The sequence below is a fragment of the Carcharodon carcharias genome, chromosome 13 (assembly GCF_017639515.1).
Source record: "Carcharodon carcharias isolate sCarCar2 chromosome 13, sCarCar2.pri, whole genome shotgun sequence".
NCBI lineage: Eukaryota > Metazoa > Chordata > Chondrichthyes > Lamniformes > Lamnidae > Carcharodon > Carcharodon carcharias.
Window position 1 is genome coordinate 30,065,566 of NC_054479.1, and position 18,384 is coordinate 30,083,949.

At 41.3% G+C, this 18,384-nt stretch overlaps 1 protein-coding gene across 1 annotated transcript; it reads right to left on the minus strand.

The window, feature by feature from the left end:
* Positions 1-7,440: 7,440 nt before the first annotated feature.
* Positions 7,441-12,011, minus strand: LOC121286251 (leukemia inhibitory factor-like). Its single transcript, XM_041203284.1, has 3 exons — positions 11,870-12,011; positions 11,495-11,634; positions 7,441-9,007 (listed from the first exon to the last, which is right to left on the minus strand). Exons 1-3 carry the CDS (start codon positions 11,883-11,885, stop codon positions 8,552-8,554), a joined length of 612 nt encoding a protein of 203 aa, XP_041059218.1. The 5' UTR covers positions 11,886-12,011; the 3' UTR covers positions 7,441-8,551.
* Between the last annotated feature and the right edge of the window lie 6,373 nt (positions 12,012-18,384).

Genomic DNA, 18,384 nt, shown 5'->3' on the forward strand with positions numbered 1-18,384 from the left:
CCTCAGAGTTTTAATGACCACGCCTTCAGCAGCCAAGGCCCTAAGCTCTGGAATTCCCTTGCTAAAACTCTTTTCTCCACCCATCTTTAAGATGCTCCTCAAAACCTTCAGAGCTTTCTGTGATCAGCCATATTATCTCTTTATATAGCGGAGTGTCACATTTTGTTTCATAATGCTTCTGTGAAGCACTTTGGGATGTTAAAGGCAATACGTAAATACAAGCTATTGTAGTTGACTGGCATCAATCACGTTTTGAGCGAAATCATAAGTATACTGTAGGACTAGATGGAATGCTCTATTAGAGAGCCTGTGCAGAGTTGATGGGCTGAATGACCTCCTGCTGCACTGTAAAGATTCACTGTATGTGAAGTAACACATACCCTACTGCTTCATGGCACAGCATTTAAATTCTTAAACCTGATGACTCATCAGATGACCCTACAAAATTGTAGTTTTGACATCAGGATGCATATATGTTAGGGAGCTTCTGAGCTAAAGGTAACCTTAATCTTTCAAGTGTATTCATAATAGTGAGTGGACATTTTGCTGCTTGATCCAAATCAAAGCATAAGCCCAGAATTTCAATTGCCAGACCATACAGGAAATAATCTGATTATTCTTCAATTTAACCAGTATCTGGTTAAAATCATCCATTGGTCTGACCTCTTTTATTGTGGTCTTACCTCAAGTTCTCAAATGTCAGTCAGACAGTTGGTTCTGTCAGCTTAGGTAATGTTGTACAAAAGTCCAAAAACATTTCCTGTATTGGATATTTATTTCTAGAACTTTGAATGCATGATGCTGTTACAAAAGCCTTTGTAAAATGTCTTATTTTAGAGCTCGCCTTCACAAAGTCATCAAATCAAAGCACATTCACTCAAATTATAAAAGCCCCCTCATCCAATTCTCAAATTAGTTATAACAATGCTTCCATTTGAATTCTGCAAACATTCCATCCAAGTTTAATACTGGCTATCACTTGTACTCAATCCTGAAACCTAATAGTGATCAAAAAGTCTTAAAGACTTATTTATAATTTAGTTTTCCTAAAAGCCATTTATGTCAATCTTTAGGTCAATTCTAAAACAAAAGTAAATCATCTCTCACTGCCTGTTTCTTCAGTCCAGGGAGAAAAAAACATCTGGAGACAACACTTAGCCTTCCAGCAACATAGAATCATAAACAGTCAGCTTCCCATCTCTCCAGACATTTCAAAAGTATTCAAACACATAGTGCTGGTGCTGCCTGTAAGCCAGACAATGGTTAAACCTTAATGAACCCAAAAAGAACCTTCTAAATAATCACAACCCCACACTGTAACAACCCAAATTCTAATTAGGATTTGCTTCAGGTGTGGTTTTCTGGCAACCCAAACCAGAGAAAATAACTTCCTTCAATTAATCCAAAGCAGAATCCAACTTTAACCCCTAAACTACCAAAACATTACAGTACATTCCAGTAAACTGAACAAACCTTCCTGAGTCTAACAACAAATATCAGGAATAAGAAAAATAATACTCACAAAGCGTTAAACCCATATGCGGATATTATGTAAGGTCTATTAAAAGCTACCCCTTATATCCCAAAGGTATCTTATATATGTTGACACCGGACATTGTATAAACCAAAATTTAAAAAAGAGAATTCAACCGTACATTTTTAGGGAGAGCTTTTGAACATTCTGACCCACTAGCTACAATTCAGGCAATAATAGACTCCTTGAATTCTGCAAATGTATCTAGAAATGCTGACTGTATCACAAGAATGCAGAATAGGAGCAGGCCATTCAACCCCTCAAGCCTGTTCTACCATTCAGCAAGATAGTGGTTGATCTGCATCTTAACTTCAATCATCTGCCATGTCTTCATATCCATTTATACCCTTTCTAGCAAAAATCTATGGATGGAAGATTAAAAATTATTAATCGAGTTCACATTTACTGCTTTTTGTATGAGAGTGTTTCATACTTAGGCCAGCCACACTTTGTGTGAAGTGTTTTAATTTTTCTCCTGATTGGCCTGGCTTGGATTTTAAGGTTATGTCCCCTTGACCTAGACTCCAACCAATTGACTAAATTTCTCTGCCTATGCTATCAATTCCTTTCAAAATCCCAAATCTAACTTAAACCCTCTATATTATAGGGAAAATAAGTGTGGTTATGTAATCTCTCCTCATAACCCCTAACCCTTGGCATCCTGGTAACATTCTGGTGAATCTACATTGTACTCCTTCTAAGGGCAATATTATCCAAAGGTGTCCATATGTCACCTATCAGAATAAAGTGAACATGTTGATTATGAACACTTATTAATTATGCCATCACATCACCATGAGGATATACAAGCCCAATACAAAGTATGCGATAAGAAAAGGCCATTCCAACTATCAACCATTCCTTCCACAACAAGCCATGTCCAATCTAATCTATCATAAGTACTAATTATAACAACAAGAGGTTCCTCCCTAATGTAGCGTAGTGGTCATGGAACACAACTAAAAACCACAGGGTGTGAGTTCATATCCCGTCATGACAAGTTATGAAACAGAATTCAATAAATCTGGTAATTTGTGGGCTAGCTTCAGGGGAAAAATGACTGTTAAAGTTGCTGTATTGTTTTAAAAACCCAACAGGTTGACTAAGGGAACCTGCCACCCCTGCACAATTTGGTATATATGACTCTAGTCCCACACAATGTGGTTGACTCTTATTTGTTGTCTGCCCCTAGTTGCCATGACAAAATTAAGGCCTTTCCCACATCCCCAGAACAAATTGAAAAAAGCTTAGGGACAGAAGAGGCAGAATATTAGGGCAGAGGTGGGGGCAGTGCATAGTTGCCCCTGTCCCACACCCACTAGAAGATTGGCATGGAGCCAATCCACTCCACACCAGCCTTGCCCTGCAGCCATAATGCATAAATCAAGGTATTGCAGGACTTCTGCCCCTCAATGGGGTAGAATTCCTGCCCTCCAGAGCTGCCAGCCAATCCAACTGGCTGGCAGCTCTATCAGTCCCAGCTAAACGAAGAGCACAATATTGGGCACTGCTGGGACTTCAACCATGAAGAAGGCAGCCCAATGGATCCCAGAGGAAGGCAAGGGGAGGATTTGGGCAGACTAGGGATTGGTGGGGTGGGGGGGGGGGGGGGGCAGTGTGGGTTAATGTGGTTAATGTAACAAGTAGGTAGAAAGAAGGGGGGCAGCCCCCCTTTTCCACAAAGGGTAGCCTCCAAAGACAGTACCCTCCCTTCCCAGCCTTCAAAATATATTTTTTAAAAATTGGGCTGCCCACTCCCACCCCACTGCCTATTTGGACCATTTTATGGCATGGGCAGCATATTATCAGGGTCAATTGGTTTGCTAACAAGCCCAATTGACCCTTGATTATCTCTTAAATATGGTAGGTATGCTGCCAATTTTGGCACCTGCCCACCCCTCTTGTTATGGGGGTGAGCATTCACTCTATTTTAGATGTCCACTCCTGCCAAAAAACACACCCAGCAGGGGGTATGTAAAATGCAGCCCAGGAAAGATTGTTTTTTATTATCCTCTGCCTTCACTCTCCTATAAAGAAAGAAAATAATGAATTTATATGGTGCCTTTCACGGCCTCAATGTCCCAAAGCAATGTACTACCAATTAATCAATTTTTTTAAGTGTAATCTCTGTTATAATGTAAGAAGCACAGCAATTAATTTGCACACTGGTGTTACTCGCAGTACGAAGTTGTGGTGGAAGAATTAATCCAGACGAGTCTTTTGGTTCACACTGGTTTATTTTTCAAGACAACTCCTCAGTACTACTGACTTCCACACAAAGTGTTCCAGCTGTATCTTTTTATTCTCTATAGATGGGATAATCAATGCCTATCACCTGTTTAACTAGCAATTGTCTTTAACAAGGTGATTGCCATGCAGCATGATTATTTATACATTGACAACTGGAAGCTCCCACAAACAGCAAAGAGATGATCAGTTAGATAAAAGCAAAATACTGTGGATGCTGGAAATCTAGAACAAAAACACCTGGAAAAACTCAGCAGGTCAGTTAGTTTGTTTTAGTGGTGTTAGTTGAGGGATAAATATTGGCTTGGGAATACCAAAAAGAACTTTTCTTCAAAATACTATAATGGAATCTTTTCCATCCTCTTGAGAGGGCAGACAGGATATTAGTTCAATGTTTCATATGAAAGGCAGTAGCTTCCTATATGTGGAGCAGTGGAACATCAGCCTAAAAGTTGTGCTCAAGTCTCTGAAGTGGTGCTTAAACCCACGAACTTTTGACTCTAAGGTAAGCAGTAGCTGATACCATGTTCTGAATTGGCTGAAGGGTTGATTTTTAAACATGATGATAGAATCTAGATTTTAGCTGGAGTCACCTGCAGGCCGAGTGGCAGGTTTTCTAAAGGACAACTGGCCTTTTACAATTAAAGATGCTTCTCCAAAACACAGGATTCTGTGTGTTTTAAAGGGAATAAAGCACAAGTGAACTTTTAGTCTATTGTTTTATTGATTTTTTTTTTATGTACATTATCTGTACCAATTTCTCTTGGGGCAGAATTTTGATGTCGATGTGCAGGGGCGGGCCTGACATGCTGACGTGTAAAATGATGTGTGCTGACGTTGGGTGTGTGTCCTGATGTCATTGTGTGACGTTGCGATATTTCTGTGTGCGGAAGCGCCGTGAGCTCTGAGGCGTGCCCACCATTAATTAACAGGCCACTTAGGGCCCTTGAGCCATTAACACAGTGTGATTTTTCAGAGCCTGTACAATTTTCAGAGCGTTGCACAGGCAGCTGGGTAGGCCACATTTTAAAAACCTCACCCATGGGTGGGATAAGAGGGATGAGTGGACTTACAAATGCGAGTTGTTAGTCATTTACTTTAGAAACTTCCTGCTACCTGCTTGTGTGAACAGGACAACTTCAAATCTCAGAGCTGCTTTTACAGGGATAACAGGCTTCAGGTCAGTACTCTGGAGTACTCTGCATGTTTCGGGCAGCCTTCCCTTACCCTGGGGATGCGCTCTCCACTGGAGGCACTTCCTCTGAGGAGGAAGAGAGGGTCAGAAGGGGAAAGAGGCCAGGAGTCCATATTCAGCCTCCAGGGGAGCCACCTTTTGGGAGGACAAGCGCAAGGGGTGCAGGGCCAACAGGAAGTGCAAGGTGGAAGGGGCCGTAGAATATGCCACTATCCTGCTGCCAGGGAATACAGGTAACTACCTCAATATGTCTGAGGTGCAGTGCCGAAGGAGGCTCCATCTCTCAGGAGAGACAGTGACCTCCATCTGTCAGATCATAGACCTTGAGATCAACTCCAACTGTGTGGGTGGACACCCCACGCCAGTGGCGTTGAAGGTCAAGGCTGCCCTCAACTTCTATGCCTCCAGCTCTTTCCAGGGGTTGATGGGTGATCTTTGTGGAGTGTCCCAGTCAGCTGTCCACAGACGTATCAAGCTGGTGACAGATGCTCTGTTCAGGCATGCATTGACTTTCATTCACTACCGCTCGGATGATGCCAGGCAGCGCAAGCCAGAGGCTTCGCAGCAATTGCTGGCTTCCCCTGTGTCCAGGGTGCTATAGACTGTACACATGTGGCCATCAAGGCGCCAGCAGGTGAGCCTGGTGCCTTCATCAACAGGAAGGGCTTCCACTCCATGAACGTGCAGATAGTGTGTGATCACAGGATATTGATTCTACAAGTCTGTGCAAGGTACCCAGGCAGCTCCCATGATGCCTACATCCTCAGACACTCCCAGGTGCTGGGGCTCTTCACTGCTCCAGCCCGGCTAGATGGATGGCTGCTGGGTGACAAGGGCTATCCCCTCAGAAGGTGGCTCATGATGCCTCTCTGCCATCCAAGAACAGAGGCTGAGAATCGCTACAGTAGGAGCCAAGTCTCCACAAGAGCTGTGGTGGAGAGAACCATCGGTCTTTTCTAGATGCACTTCCGACGCCTGGACCATTCAGCGGGCTCACTGCAGTACCCCCCAGACTGTGTGTCACTGATAGTGGTTGCATGCTACACTCTCTCCACAACCTGACGCTGGAAAGGGGGGGACACAGTGGAGGAAGATGTAGAAGCAGATGGTCTGGCAGCAGCCGATGAGTCCAGTAGTGAGTCCAAGGACGAGCACACTCAGGAGAACGCTGAGGGGATAGATGCTGACCCGGGCAACCCCCAGGGAGGCAGGGAAGCCCAGGAGGCTTAGATCCAATGATCCTTCAGTTAGCCCACCACAGATGGAACTCCAACACATGCCAGGGCTGCAGGCTCCATACTCGATATCTGACAGCAACACCTGCCTGGTTAGGAACATTAACTATGTGTCTTATCAATAAAGCTCCTCAATGATGAACCAGTCGCTCATAACATCATGGGTTCCCCTTCACCTGCAGAAGTAATGAAGCACCCTGAACCTTGTTAAGAACTAAAAGACTTAATGATTTCATACTACAAAACAGAAATGAAAGCGCATTAAAAGATGTTGAGCTGCACACTGAATGAGAAGCAACTAATATGGGGCAACAGAAAACCACCAGTGATAAGCCCGTGGTGTGCCTAAGGTGCTTTATGTTTACGGGTACTACATCTAGGTGCTTTCCCCCTTCGCTGGCACTGGCATTGGAAACAGCCCGCTCACTGCTGTCCTGTTGGCCTTGATGACCTTGACGGGCATCCTCTGGCCTGTGATGGCCCTGCCTGGGAGGGAGCGGCCAGTGGCATAGCTGGCATCTCCCCAGTCACCGCAGCCTCACCGGATGCCATGGTCACTGGCAGAGGGGCGGCTGCCCTTATCTGGAGTGCCCTGAGAAGAGCCCGCAGAGAAGACAGGCAGCTCGTGCGCCAATGTGAGGTCGCTTCAGGCCTCCCTGCTCACTATTGATGGATGGGAACCTAGCTGGGATACTGGGTGTCCAATCCATCTCCCACATTGACACTGACCAGCTGAGGTCAATGCCGCTGTGTGGGCTTGCAGGTCCAAGAGCATCCCCAGGAAGCCCTGATTGTTCTCCTGGAGCAGCCTCTCCATGAGAGTCGCCTGCTCCCACCCAGCTCGCTTGACATGCTAAAAATTCTCCCCTTGAGCCTTTTAGCCTTTAGTCAGAACACTTAGTGCCCATTCTTTAGGTGTACTGGATTCCCATGACATCTTTTCTGTCAACAAATCCTTAATTGTAATGTAATGGAAAAAGAGTTACATCATTCTTACTCAAACCAGTGACAGCAAAAGGCCAGTAAAATGAGAAAAAGAGAAACTAGATAAAAATGATGGATATAAATATCAAGGAAAAGATTATAAGTTCTGCATGTTCTAAAATAAATGCGTTTTTTACCAGAAGGCAGTTAATTCAGTAATTGAATTTCTCTGCACTGTTAGCCAAGTGTACGAGTATTAGAAATCAGTTAACAAATATACAACATAGAAACAACAGCAGAATGAATTCAGTTGAGTTCTTTATTTAAAAATCCATCATATAAATAAATACAAAAAATACATATTAAATAAGCCTGTGTACAAAATTTTAATATATTCAATACCCTGAAGAATTAATAATAAATAACAGCAACAAAACAGTATCCAGACTGTTAGCCCGTGACTTTTCTTCAAAACAGTTTGCTGCAATGCTTAAGCAGACAAAATGTCATTACCTTGAAATGTTAACATCTGTGGAGAGAGAGACAAAGTTGCCTGACCTATTGAGCATGTTTTTAACGCAATCTAACATAATTAAATGATCCTCTTGTATGTTAAATAAATAAATACGACCACTGGACAGTGAGGTGAACCAGAAACAAGGGTTCTTTGAGTGACACTTGAGGAAGTACGTGTCCTGAATAAAATGATAAAATACAGGTAGAAATAGAGAAGGGTTTGGAAACAGCTGCAGCTAATAGTCTGATGCTGTTGGAAAGAGGTAGAAATACCTGTATTTATAAGCCAGTAAAGGTGAGAAACGTACTTCCAAATTGGTCCACAAAACTATCACTTGAGAAAGGGGCTTACGTCCCATGAAAATATAATAATTAATATATTCAATATCAATGTCTGAAATATTCTATCTATACTAACTTGGAGTTCTCTTCATTTGCCAATAATAATAAAAAATATCAGTATCAGAAATAATCCTTTTAGGGGTCATTAATCAACCTTTAGAAATTGGCAGGTCCATTTAGGTCAACCTTTTACCTTCATTTTAATCTTTCTAAATGTAAGTTTGGTTAAATGTTTAGATTTTTTTTTCCTGAAAATACAATTTGAAATGTCTCAACTTCTTACTGAACACATTCATGAGGCAGGGCTCATTCTTCTTTAAAATCAGATTTAAGTCACAGCTATGCTTAAATATACGCAACAATTTCAGCAAAGAATTTGGCCCAGATAAGTATATTGCTGTGCTTGCAAGAAGATTGCATATTGTATCTGAACAGGTCAATATTACATTTTCCACGATTTTTCATGTCAGTCCCCTTAAGTGTCTGCAGTGGAAATTGTAGAAAGTGCATTGCACTCGGGTGCAGTGTAAACCAAATACTGTACAGCACACTACTGAGTTACAGCTGTTTTCCATGAACTCTCCTCAATAAGTGATGAAAACTCTTTAGCACTTGATTGATATACCGTTTAAACTCACGCAGTATTGCACATCCTTGTTGCTTTTGTACAAACAGATTATTTGGAATATTAATGTGTTCTGGTGAACACTTTAACTCTCTGGGAACATGGTCACCTCTGTTGTGTAGAATGGACTGGAGGTTTGACTGCAGTGATATTAGCTGATTCCGAGTATGTTCAAGCTTATTGTGCAAATTTTCCTTCAGAGAGTTCATATTCCTTTGCTGGGCCACAATGTTTTTCAAGTGCAGATCAAACTGTTTTGCACCAATGTATATTTTCTTAAGCATTTCATTTTCCTCCATATTGGCCAGATGTCCTTTGGGAAGACACTTCACCTCAACTCTGCATACAGGGGCATTAGCATTAACAAAGGGATATCCTTGAGCAGAGAGCTGAAAGAAAAGGCTAATATTAGTAATGGGAATATATAACAACTTACATTTATAAAGCACCCTTAACATCAACAAACATCAGGTGTAATCAGAAAAAATAGATTCCAAGTCTAGAAGGACCCAAAACATTAGTCAAAAGGGATTTATGAAGGTTCTTAAAGTGGGAAAGCAGGGGCTTAGAGATGCAATTCCAGAGTGCAATAGGGTCCAGATAGCTGGAAGTTACAGCACAATCATTGCTGTTGCTACACAGCAAATTTTGTTTTACTCATCACACCTCAAAAGAATGTGTTAAGAAGTAATTTTAATTGTCATCATGCTAAATAAACAGGAAATGTTTTTGTTAGTAAAACAACTGTCACTAGTTATCTGGAAATTTAATGTCTTTCTATATTATTTTATAGACACCAAATGAGAATGCATTTTCACTTCATACTCATTTTATAACTTTCATTACTTCCTGTTTATCTTTATCTTCACCACCTAATTCTAGTGCCTAACTGCAGTGAAGCCAGAGCAATGATAGCCAACAGTCACTAACTCCAGGTGGAACATAGGACTTGGGAGCAGGAGTAAGCTATTCGGCCCTTCAAGTGTGCTCTGTCATTCAACAAAATCATGGCTGATCTGGTTGTGGTCTCAACTCCACTTTCCTGTCTGCCCCCATAACCTTTGGCTCCCTTGTCTGTCGAAAATCTGTCTAACTCAGCCTTGAATAAATTCAATGACCCAGCCTCCACTGCTTTCTGGAAAAGAGAATTGCACATACTAACAACCTTCTGAGAGGAAAAAAAATCTCATCTCTGACTTAAAAAAGACACCTCTTATTCTTAAACTGTGTCACCTGGAGGTGGGGTGAGATAAGTAACACAACTGGCAGCATTCTACTAAAAGAAGTAACGTATCTCAGTGAGTTCAGTGTCAATTGGTAAGATGGAAGGCCTTGTGCTACAAGTAAAACTACTTGAATAATTGATGTAGAGGTGCCATGCCGTACCAGAACAATTGAGCTATTTTTAAAAACTTTGCACCCAGATATATTATCCAGGTTAAGACAAACAACAGCTAAGGCCAGAATTTTGACGTCGATGTGTTGGGGGTGGTCCCAGTGTGCCAACGTGTAAAATAACACATGGTGACATCGGGTGTGCATCCTGACGTCAGCATGCATCATTTAGATAAAACGTTCGGCGGACGCGCGCCAGAGGCAGCTGCACACCCAACTATCAACGGCCTATTTGGGCCATTAAAAACCCAAGTAAAATAGTTATCAACACTGCCCATCCAACCTTTAGGTTGGCGGGCAGGCGAAGAGACCAAGCAGCCTTCGCGTTTTTCAGAAAACCTCATCCATGGGTGGGATGAGGTTTCCTGAAGGTTTTATTAAATAATTTTCGCTCAATTCAAAAACATGTCATATGTAAAGCCTTGGGTCCAAAAGTAGACATGCAAGTTGCACTGTAGGCTGATGAATGGGTACATGAGAGTGGAGAGGGTTGCGGGATGGGAGGGTTGGGTGTTGGTGCTGGTGACTTGCCCTGGAATTTGCTTCTCTCCCTGTGTCCAGCATGTCCTTGGTAGCATGTCCAAGATCAGGAAATAATACTTGAGTAAATGAAGATGTAAACTGTACCTTTCCCAACAGTGTACTACACACTTATCAATCTGGCTGATGACATTCCCACTTTTGCTACCATTTTTAACATCAACTACTCCTTAGATAGGTTGCAGTTCCAGCTAGATAGATAGAAAAGCTGGCCCAACAATTTGGTTCTAATCAAAACATCATCCCTACTGAGCAAGACTGTCAGTTTACAGTGATAAATTGAGGTTTTGAGGTTTAGAAGTGCATTAACAGGACTGGCTATAGTTTCAAGACGCCTGTGCATTAAAGCATTGCCACCAAAAGTAAATACATGACTCCTGCCATCAATACCACTCCTTAACATAATAGATCCAACAACAATAGAGACGCATGGAATGGGAGACCCAGATTATAATTGATTGCGCGAGCCCCCATCAGCTCTCCACCTATAAAAGACATGCAGAACCAGATTCTCTCCTTCATGACTATGGGAATCACCAATCTCTAGCCATCAACATGTCTAAATGAGAGCACAGCAGGAAGTAGAGTAAGTGACAGCAGTGTATAAAGGTCACAGGCCTATACTTGAGTACTGCTCTCCCTGGACACCCTTATAATGATGGCTTTTCATATGGAACCACTATAACTGACAGTGGCAAAAGATTTTCATCCAATCAGTCAAGGGTAAATTCAATTCCAGATAGAGCAGATCAACGTTCTAATCCTGTGCACCATTACATTACTTGCTTGGAATAAAATTAAAAGCCATAGAGTCTGCAGGAAAACATTGATATGAAATTCAATAAATGACACACTAGTAGTTTAAGGGCTAAACTAAAAAATGTGCAATTTCAAATAGTGTTTAATATTTAAAATTATATAAATAAGGTAAAGATTCTTACATATAAGTGTAGTAGAGCTGGAGTAGAGTGGTTTAATTCAGCTGCCAGTTGATAGCTCATATTCATTGTTTTATTTAAAACTGGAGCTGCACTGGTGTTGAGAAAAGATAAAGAGAGAAACAGAAGTACATGTAGGCTCCCTGGAAAAAAAACAAGCAAACAGGTTAAAGACAGTCCCAACCTCTTCTTACAAATTACATCCTTAAAATGACATCTTGTTTTCTGAAGTGCACAAAAACATTTTTCAATTATTTTAAGTACACATTTACAACAAATTATCATTTCTAAAAGTTTTTAAAGTGCTAAATGCCACATAAAATGTAATCATTCAACACTGCTGGAGACCAGAACAACAATTGTGCAAGTGGGAGTTACCTGCTCCAAGTTCCATTCTATTGCAATTCAGACATATGACTGCAGAAGACAAGTGCAGAGCTCTTTAAGAAAGTATTCTGTTCAATTATTGGACAACTCTTCCAGATTTAGAGTTGCAGTGCCTTATGTAGCTTGCGGAAGTGCTCAAACCACTAAAACGTCATCAACAGGAACTACATATTTGGTTCAAAGTGGTTTTTTTGCAGATCATTGATGAAATTGCAGTCTCATATCTATGACACAACTAACTACAACTTTTGGTGTTGGTGCATTATAGACTGGTAGCATTAACTCAGCAGTCAGATTGGTGCAATAAAGAATAGTGTTGTGAGACCACTTCATGGAGATCATGCCAGACTGCTTCTCCAGTACAAAGAACCATTTTTACTTGGTGCATTATCATCTTTTAGAAACATCTCAAAGCAGTCCACATGCATCGAAACAACTTTGAAGTGGAGTGACTGATGTTAGACAAACGCGGGAGCAATTTAGCACACTGCAACATCTCATGACCGCCAGTGAAATGACTGACTGGTTAGGGTTCTTTTTGGGTAGCTATTAGCTGAGGGAGGATTATCAGTCAGGACATCAAGAGAATTCCCTGCTGGTCTTTCAATAGTGGAATGGAGACTCCAAAATTCTGCCGAGGTTTTCCTGGTCACTTCTTGTAATTTCAGCGGAGACATGGGACAACCCCAGCAGAGGGAGCAATTCTAATCTAATCAGCCCATCAGGAAAGTGGCAGGATCGGGTGCAAGGCAGGTTTAACTCTCCAAATTGAGCTCAAGTCTTTGATGTTGCAAAGACAAGAAAAACAAATTGATGGTTCGTCAGCACTGCTCTTCACCGTTAAGAATCACTGTCAGTGATATTGCTCCCGATTCAATTGGGCTTTTAGCAAAATTTGTTTTACAATTTCCAATTAAATATTATGGGAGCTTTAAAAGAGCCAAGTCTCTACAATAAGGGGAAATATCCTGTCATCCAGACCGACAAGTATACAGCACAGAAGCAGGAAATATGCCCTTTGGCCCAACCAGTCCACGTGAGCAATTATGCTTGAACCTCCTCCAAGCCTCCCTCATTAACTCTATCAGCATAACCCTCTATTCTCTACTCCCTCATATGCTTATCTAGCTTCCCCTTAAAAGCATCTACACCATTCGCCTCAACCACTCCCTGTGGTAATGAATTCCACATTCTCCCGCTTTCTGGGTAAAGAAGTTTCTTCTGAATTCTTTATTTCATTTTTTGATATTCTAATGTTAATAGGCTCTAGTTTTGCTCCTCCCCACAAGTGGAAACATTTACTCCATGCCAACTCTATCAAAGTTTTATAATTTTGTAATTTTAAAGCCTTTTTATTATGTCACCCCTCAGCCTTCTGTTTTCAAAAATACACATAGCCTGTCCATTCTTTTCTGATAAGTATAATCTCAGTTCTGGCATCATCTTTGGAATTCTGTTCTGCACGCTCTTCAATAATATTGCGACTTGAACTGCACGGTCTTAACAAAGGCTCAATACTGGTTTTGCATAACTTCTCTATTTTTCAATTCTATCCCTCTATATAAAAAAAAACCTTAGCACTTGGAATTTTTTTTTGTATGGCTTTACCAACCTGTGTCATTACTTTTTAGTGTTTTGTGTCCTCTATCCCATTAGTTTCGTATTTTACAAATAATGTGACCCGCTATTTTTCTGAATAGAATGTAAAACCTCACAATTGATTTTTAAACCACTGCCTGTCTGCCCTCTCAATTACACGTAAAAGGTCCTAATGCCCTATTCAAAGAGAATGTGAGTTCTCCTGGTGTCCTGACAAATATTCATCCCTTAAACAACATAACAAATAAAAATACCTATCTGGTCATTGCTGTTCATGGGATCTTGCTGTGTACAAATAAATGGCTGTATTTCCTTTACAACATTGACACAACTTCAAAATTGACTGTGATGGGCTTTGGAATGTTCTGAGGTCTAAAAGGTGCTTTATAAATACAGGTTGTTGCCTTCCTTTCAAGCAAAGTCCTCCATTTTCACAGCGAACCATCATATAACAATCATGAACCTCAAGAGCTGCATGTTACCTGTCCAGTCCTTTTTTTCCCTTTATTCTTTCATGGGATGTAGGCATCGCTGACGAGCTCAGCATTTGTTACCCATCCCAAATTTCCCTTGAAATGAGTGGCTTGCTCAGCCATTTCAGAGGGCGATTAAGAGTCAACCTGTGGGTCTAGAGTCACGTGTATGCCAGACCAGGTAAGGATGGCAGATTTCCTTTCCTAAAGGACATTAGTGAACCAGATGGGTCTTCACAACAATCAATGATAGTTTCATGGTCACCATTGCTTAAGACTAGCTTTATATTCCATATTTATTAATTGAATTTAAATTCCACCTGCTGCTATGGTGGGATTTAACCCATGTTGCTAGGGCATTAACCTGAGCCTCTGGATTACTAGTCCAGTGATATTACAACCATGCCACTGTCTCCTCGTATATCACATATTCCAGTGCACCAGTGAATTATTACAAAATTGTTTTTTTTCACCATGCACAACCCGTATGCTTATGCAAGCTCTTGCCTGCCCTGTTGTAATTTTTTTCTTCATGCCATGTGAGGGTTTCTGTAAAGTGTTATCAGTCTTGGGATGGATTTGGCCCTTCTCAGGGATCCCTGGTCCTGGGATGAATGAAGGACAAAGGGGTTCCTTTGTTCCCTGATCTTGCAAACTTGACTTGGTCCTCAGTAGCCGACCGATACACATCAACAATCCCAGTACTGGGAACAGGATTCCAATTACTATCTGTCAGTAGGAGAACAGCCTTCAGAAACAAATGTTGTTAAATCCCTCAGAAAGAATCAACTTAGTCACTCTGTTCATATCAACCCAATTGCCAAGCACCCCCCCTCCGAGACCTCCAATACTTCATTCCCTGCTTAATATTGAGTTGAGTGAGTTGCCTAGATCTTGCATAAAGTGGGGGGAGGTTTACAGATATATCTGCAGCTGCCCTCCAGTGAGGTGAAATCTTATCCAATATTGACATACAACATGCAATGAACTTCACCACTATCTCACCAATCTGCTGCACACCATGGCATAGACTGCACAGGACTTCCACATGTGCCTGGAGCTCCATTAGCCATTTTCTTTACTTGGAGGGGCTCTTGTGAGATCATTACTCACATGCTCTGCAGCCTGGGACTGGCATTTCTTATGCTTCCAATCAGCGAAATCAGGTTCCACTTTTACATTCACATACTCTGACACCCTTGTGCTCTTGTAGCTCACCGTGCATCAGTTCTTCATCTGACCTACCTAAACTCCCTTAAGTATGTGCCTTTGGGCTGTAGCATGCTAAGAAAAGGATGAATAACAGTGTAGGTGATTTGGCACCAATGTTATCAGAAGTACAGGACACTGCAATCACTTGGTCATCATCATGCTTCACATCTGTTTCTTGCCACACTAGAGACAAAACACTACTGTTGGATTTTCATGAGCAGCATGCTATTTTAAACAGCTACTTTGTAGATCTCATATGAGGGAAACTGGTCGGTGGCAGAGAGATTGAAAAATGCATAGAAACATTGGCTTTAATGCATAAAGGTTTTGGGGCATATGGAAGCATTGTGGAAAGTAGATGAGCATTCCAGGCCCAAACTATCTTAACCACCATCAACACCCCTTTTGTCAATGACATCTTTGGCAATCTCTTCTTGGCCTCTGCCTATCACTGGCCCCCTATCGAGCTCTCCTGTCCCACCCCCTCCTACCGGCTTATATTTCTTCTAATTTCTATACGTCTTAGTTCTGATGAAGGGTCATATGGACTCGAAACATCAACTGTATCCCTCTCCGCAGATGCTGTCTGACCTGCTGAGTTTTTCCAGGTATTTTTGTTTTTGTATCAGGGACAACTCCCCTGATTTTCTTTGAAATAGTATCATAAGGTCTTTTACATCCGCTTGAGAGAACACTCTGGGCCTCAGTTCAATGTCTCACCAGAAAGAGGGTACCTCTGAAAGTGCAGCATTCTCTCAGTAATGTACTGGAGTGTTAGCCTGAACTTTTGTGTTGATGTGTCTGGAGTGAGTGAAGCCATTGATTTCAAGGGGAGATGGTTAGGCTTGCCCTCTCTTGTTGGAAATACTTGTGTGGTGTGATGTGCTACTTGCAACTTAGTAGCTTAATTCTGGACATAGTCTAGGTCTTGCTGATGCTTTATTATCTGAGGAACTGTACATGACACTGAATACTGTGCACTCTTCAGTGAATGGCCCGCTTCTGATCTTATGATAGAGGGAAATCGTGGATGAAGCAGATGAAGATAGTATCCCTCTCCGCAGATGGTGAGACCTGCTGGTCCAGGTATTTTTGTTTTTGTTCTAGATTTCCAGCATCTGCAGTATTTTGCTTTTATCTGAGTTGTCCCTGATATCCTAGCCAATATTTATCCCTCAATCAACATCACTAAAAACAGGTTATCCAGTCATTATCACATTGTTGTTTGTTAGAGCTTGCTGTACGCAAATTGGCTGCCATGTTTCCTACATTACAAAACTGACTTCAAAAGAACTTAATAGGATGGAAAGCACTCTGGGACAACTTGAGATCTTAAATGGCACTATATAAATGCGAGTCTTTTTACCATCACCAGACTGCCCACCATCAATATCCTGTATGAGACTCAAGGCACGTGAATATTGAAATAGGTAATAAATTAAAGAACATGGTGAGCAACTTCCTGACAAAGAAATAAAATGTTGGAAGGGGCAGTCCCATCTACTCAACCCTCTTATTCCAATTAATCTTTAAAGTAATTAATACATCAAATTTGTTTGGATATGCCACAAAACTTGTTATGAACACGATCTTGCAGAATTCATTATTTAATTGTTCTAAGAAAAACAATGACACCAGCACTTCAATGAACTTCCTGTGGCCACTGCTATTTCTTAGAAAGCTTTGCCAGAAGTAGGAAACTCCCTCAGCTGCAGGGCAGACTAATGTTTTCAAGGCCATGTGGCGGGTGGTTTCTAACTGAACGGTAATCAAGAATAAGGAAAATAAGTGCAATGATTTTATAAGATTCTTGATGGTGGGCTAAACCCATGCCTTTGGTCCTCTGATAATGCTTTACTCCATTGATTGTCATGAGTGGACAGATTTCAGTCAATTGAAAAGCCATTCAGTGCAAAGGAAGTTCTGGCTCCTTGTTGAACAGGTCTGAACCAGTTTAAGTCCATTGAAACCAAATAGCCAGAGTGAGGTTGGTTTCCTCATCTTTCAGAACTGCTACTTACATTCTACTGTGGAGACAACTGGTATTGTATCACATGGGTGGAGTACTAAATGTGTAGCAGCTGTGTGACTATTATGGGATGGGATGAATTGTCTGTAGGTTTTAAAAATGTATTTACAGCACTCCAGATCTAAAGGGAGGGTGAAGATTAATTTTTACATGTTAATAATTTGCAAATGAACTATAACAATATCTGTAAACGTAAATATATTTTCATAAATTGGATCATTTTGGAGAATCAGACATGAATTGCTTAACTTGGACAGGAAATAAGCTTTAATAATAGAGATAAAAACAAAAAAACTGCAGATGCTGGAAATCCAAAACAAAAACAGAATTACCTGGAAAAACTCAGCAGGTCTGGCAGCATCGGCGGAGAAGAAAAGAGTTGACGTTTCAAGTCCTCATGACCCTTCGACAGAACTAGTTCTGTCGAAGGGTCATGAGGACTCGAAACGTCAACCCTTTTCTTCTCCGCCAATGCTGCCAGACCTGCTGAGTTTTTCCAGGTAATTCTGTTTTTGTTTAGGAAATAAGCTTTTGCTCTTGGACTCCAAGGCTCTTTAGCAGCAGCGAGTGGTAAACACCTGGTCTTGATCTTCATCCTGTTCCTCAGACAGGGCCATGGCAATTAAGAGCATCAGCCATGTTTTGAATCTGGACCTGTGGACATTTAAACTGGAAAATCTGATGAGTGCATGGTTCAAGCTGCTGTATTATTTGAGGAGGGTTGTATTTAATGACTGCATGATATACCAACAAATACATAAATCATCAGGAATGCAAAATAACAATTGAATGAACATTCCATGCTTTATATAACAAATGTATTTTTGCCTCCATATCATCACCATGCTGCAGACACTGGCTACAATAGTATCCTCCCAAAATACACAGCCCATTATACAAATTTGATAATATCAGATTCAGTGCTCAATATAACACATTCAGAATATCAACCATTTACACCTTATCAATTACTATCAGACTTAAAAACAAGTATTCTGCTGGCCAAGGGATTCGGCCTCTCAATTTTTTTAATATGCTTGTTGTATGCATGGAGATTGGGATGTAAGGATCACCCTGGGAACATGCACTGACAGTGTCATGTTCACTGCCCTGAAGTCAGGACCTTGATGATCACCTTACTCGTGTAATGCATGCTCCTGAACACAGAAATTAATTCTGCTCAAGTACTTGAG

Excerpts from the sequence above, each read along its gene's own strand:
- LOC121286251 (XM_041203284.1), bottom strand. Across the intron at positions 9,008-11,494 it reads CAGCTCTACTACACTTATAT|CTCTCTGCTCAAGGATATCC; the intron begins GTAAGAATCTTT and ends CTTTTCTTTCAG.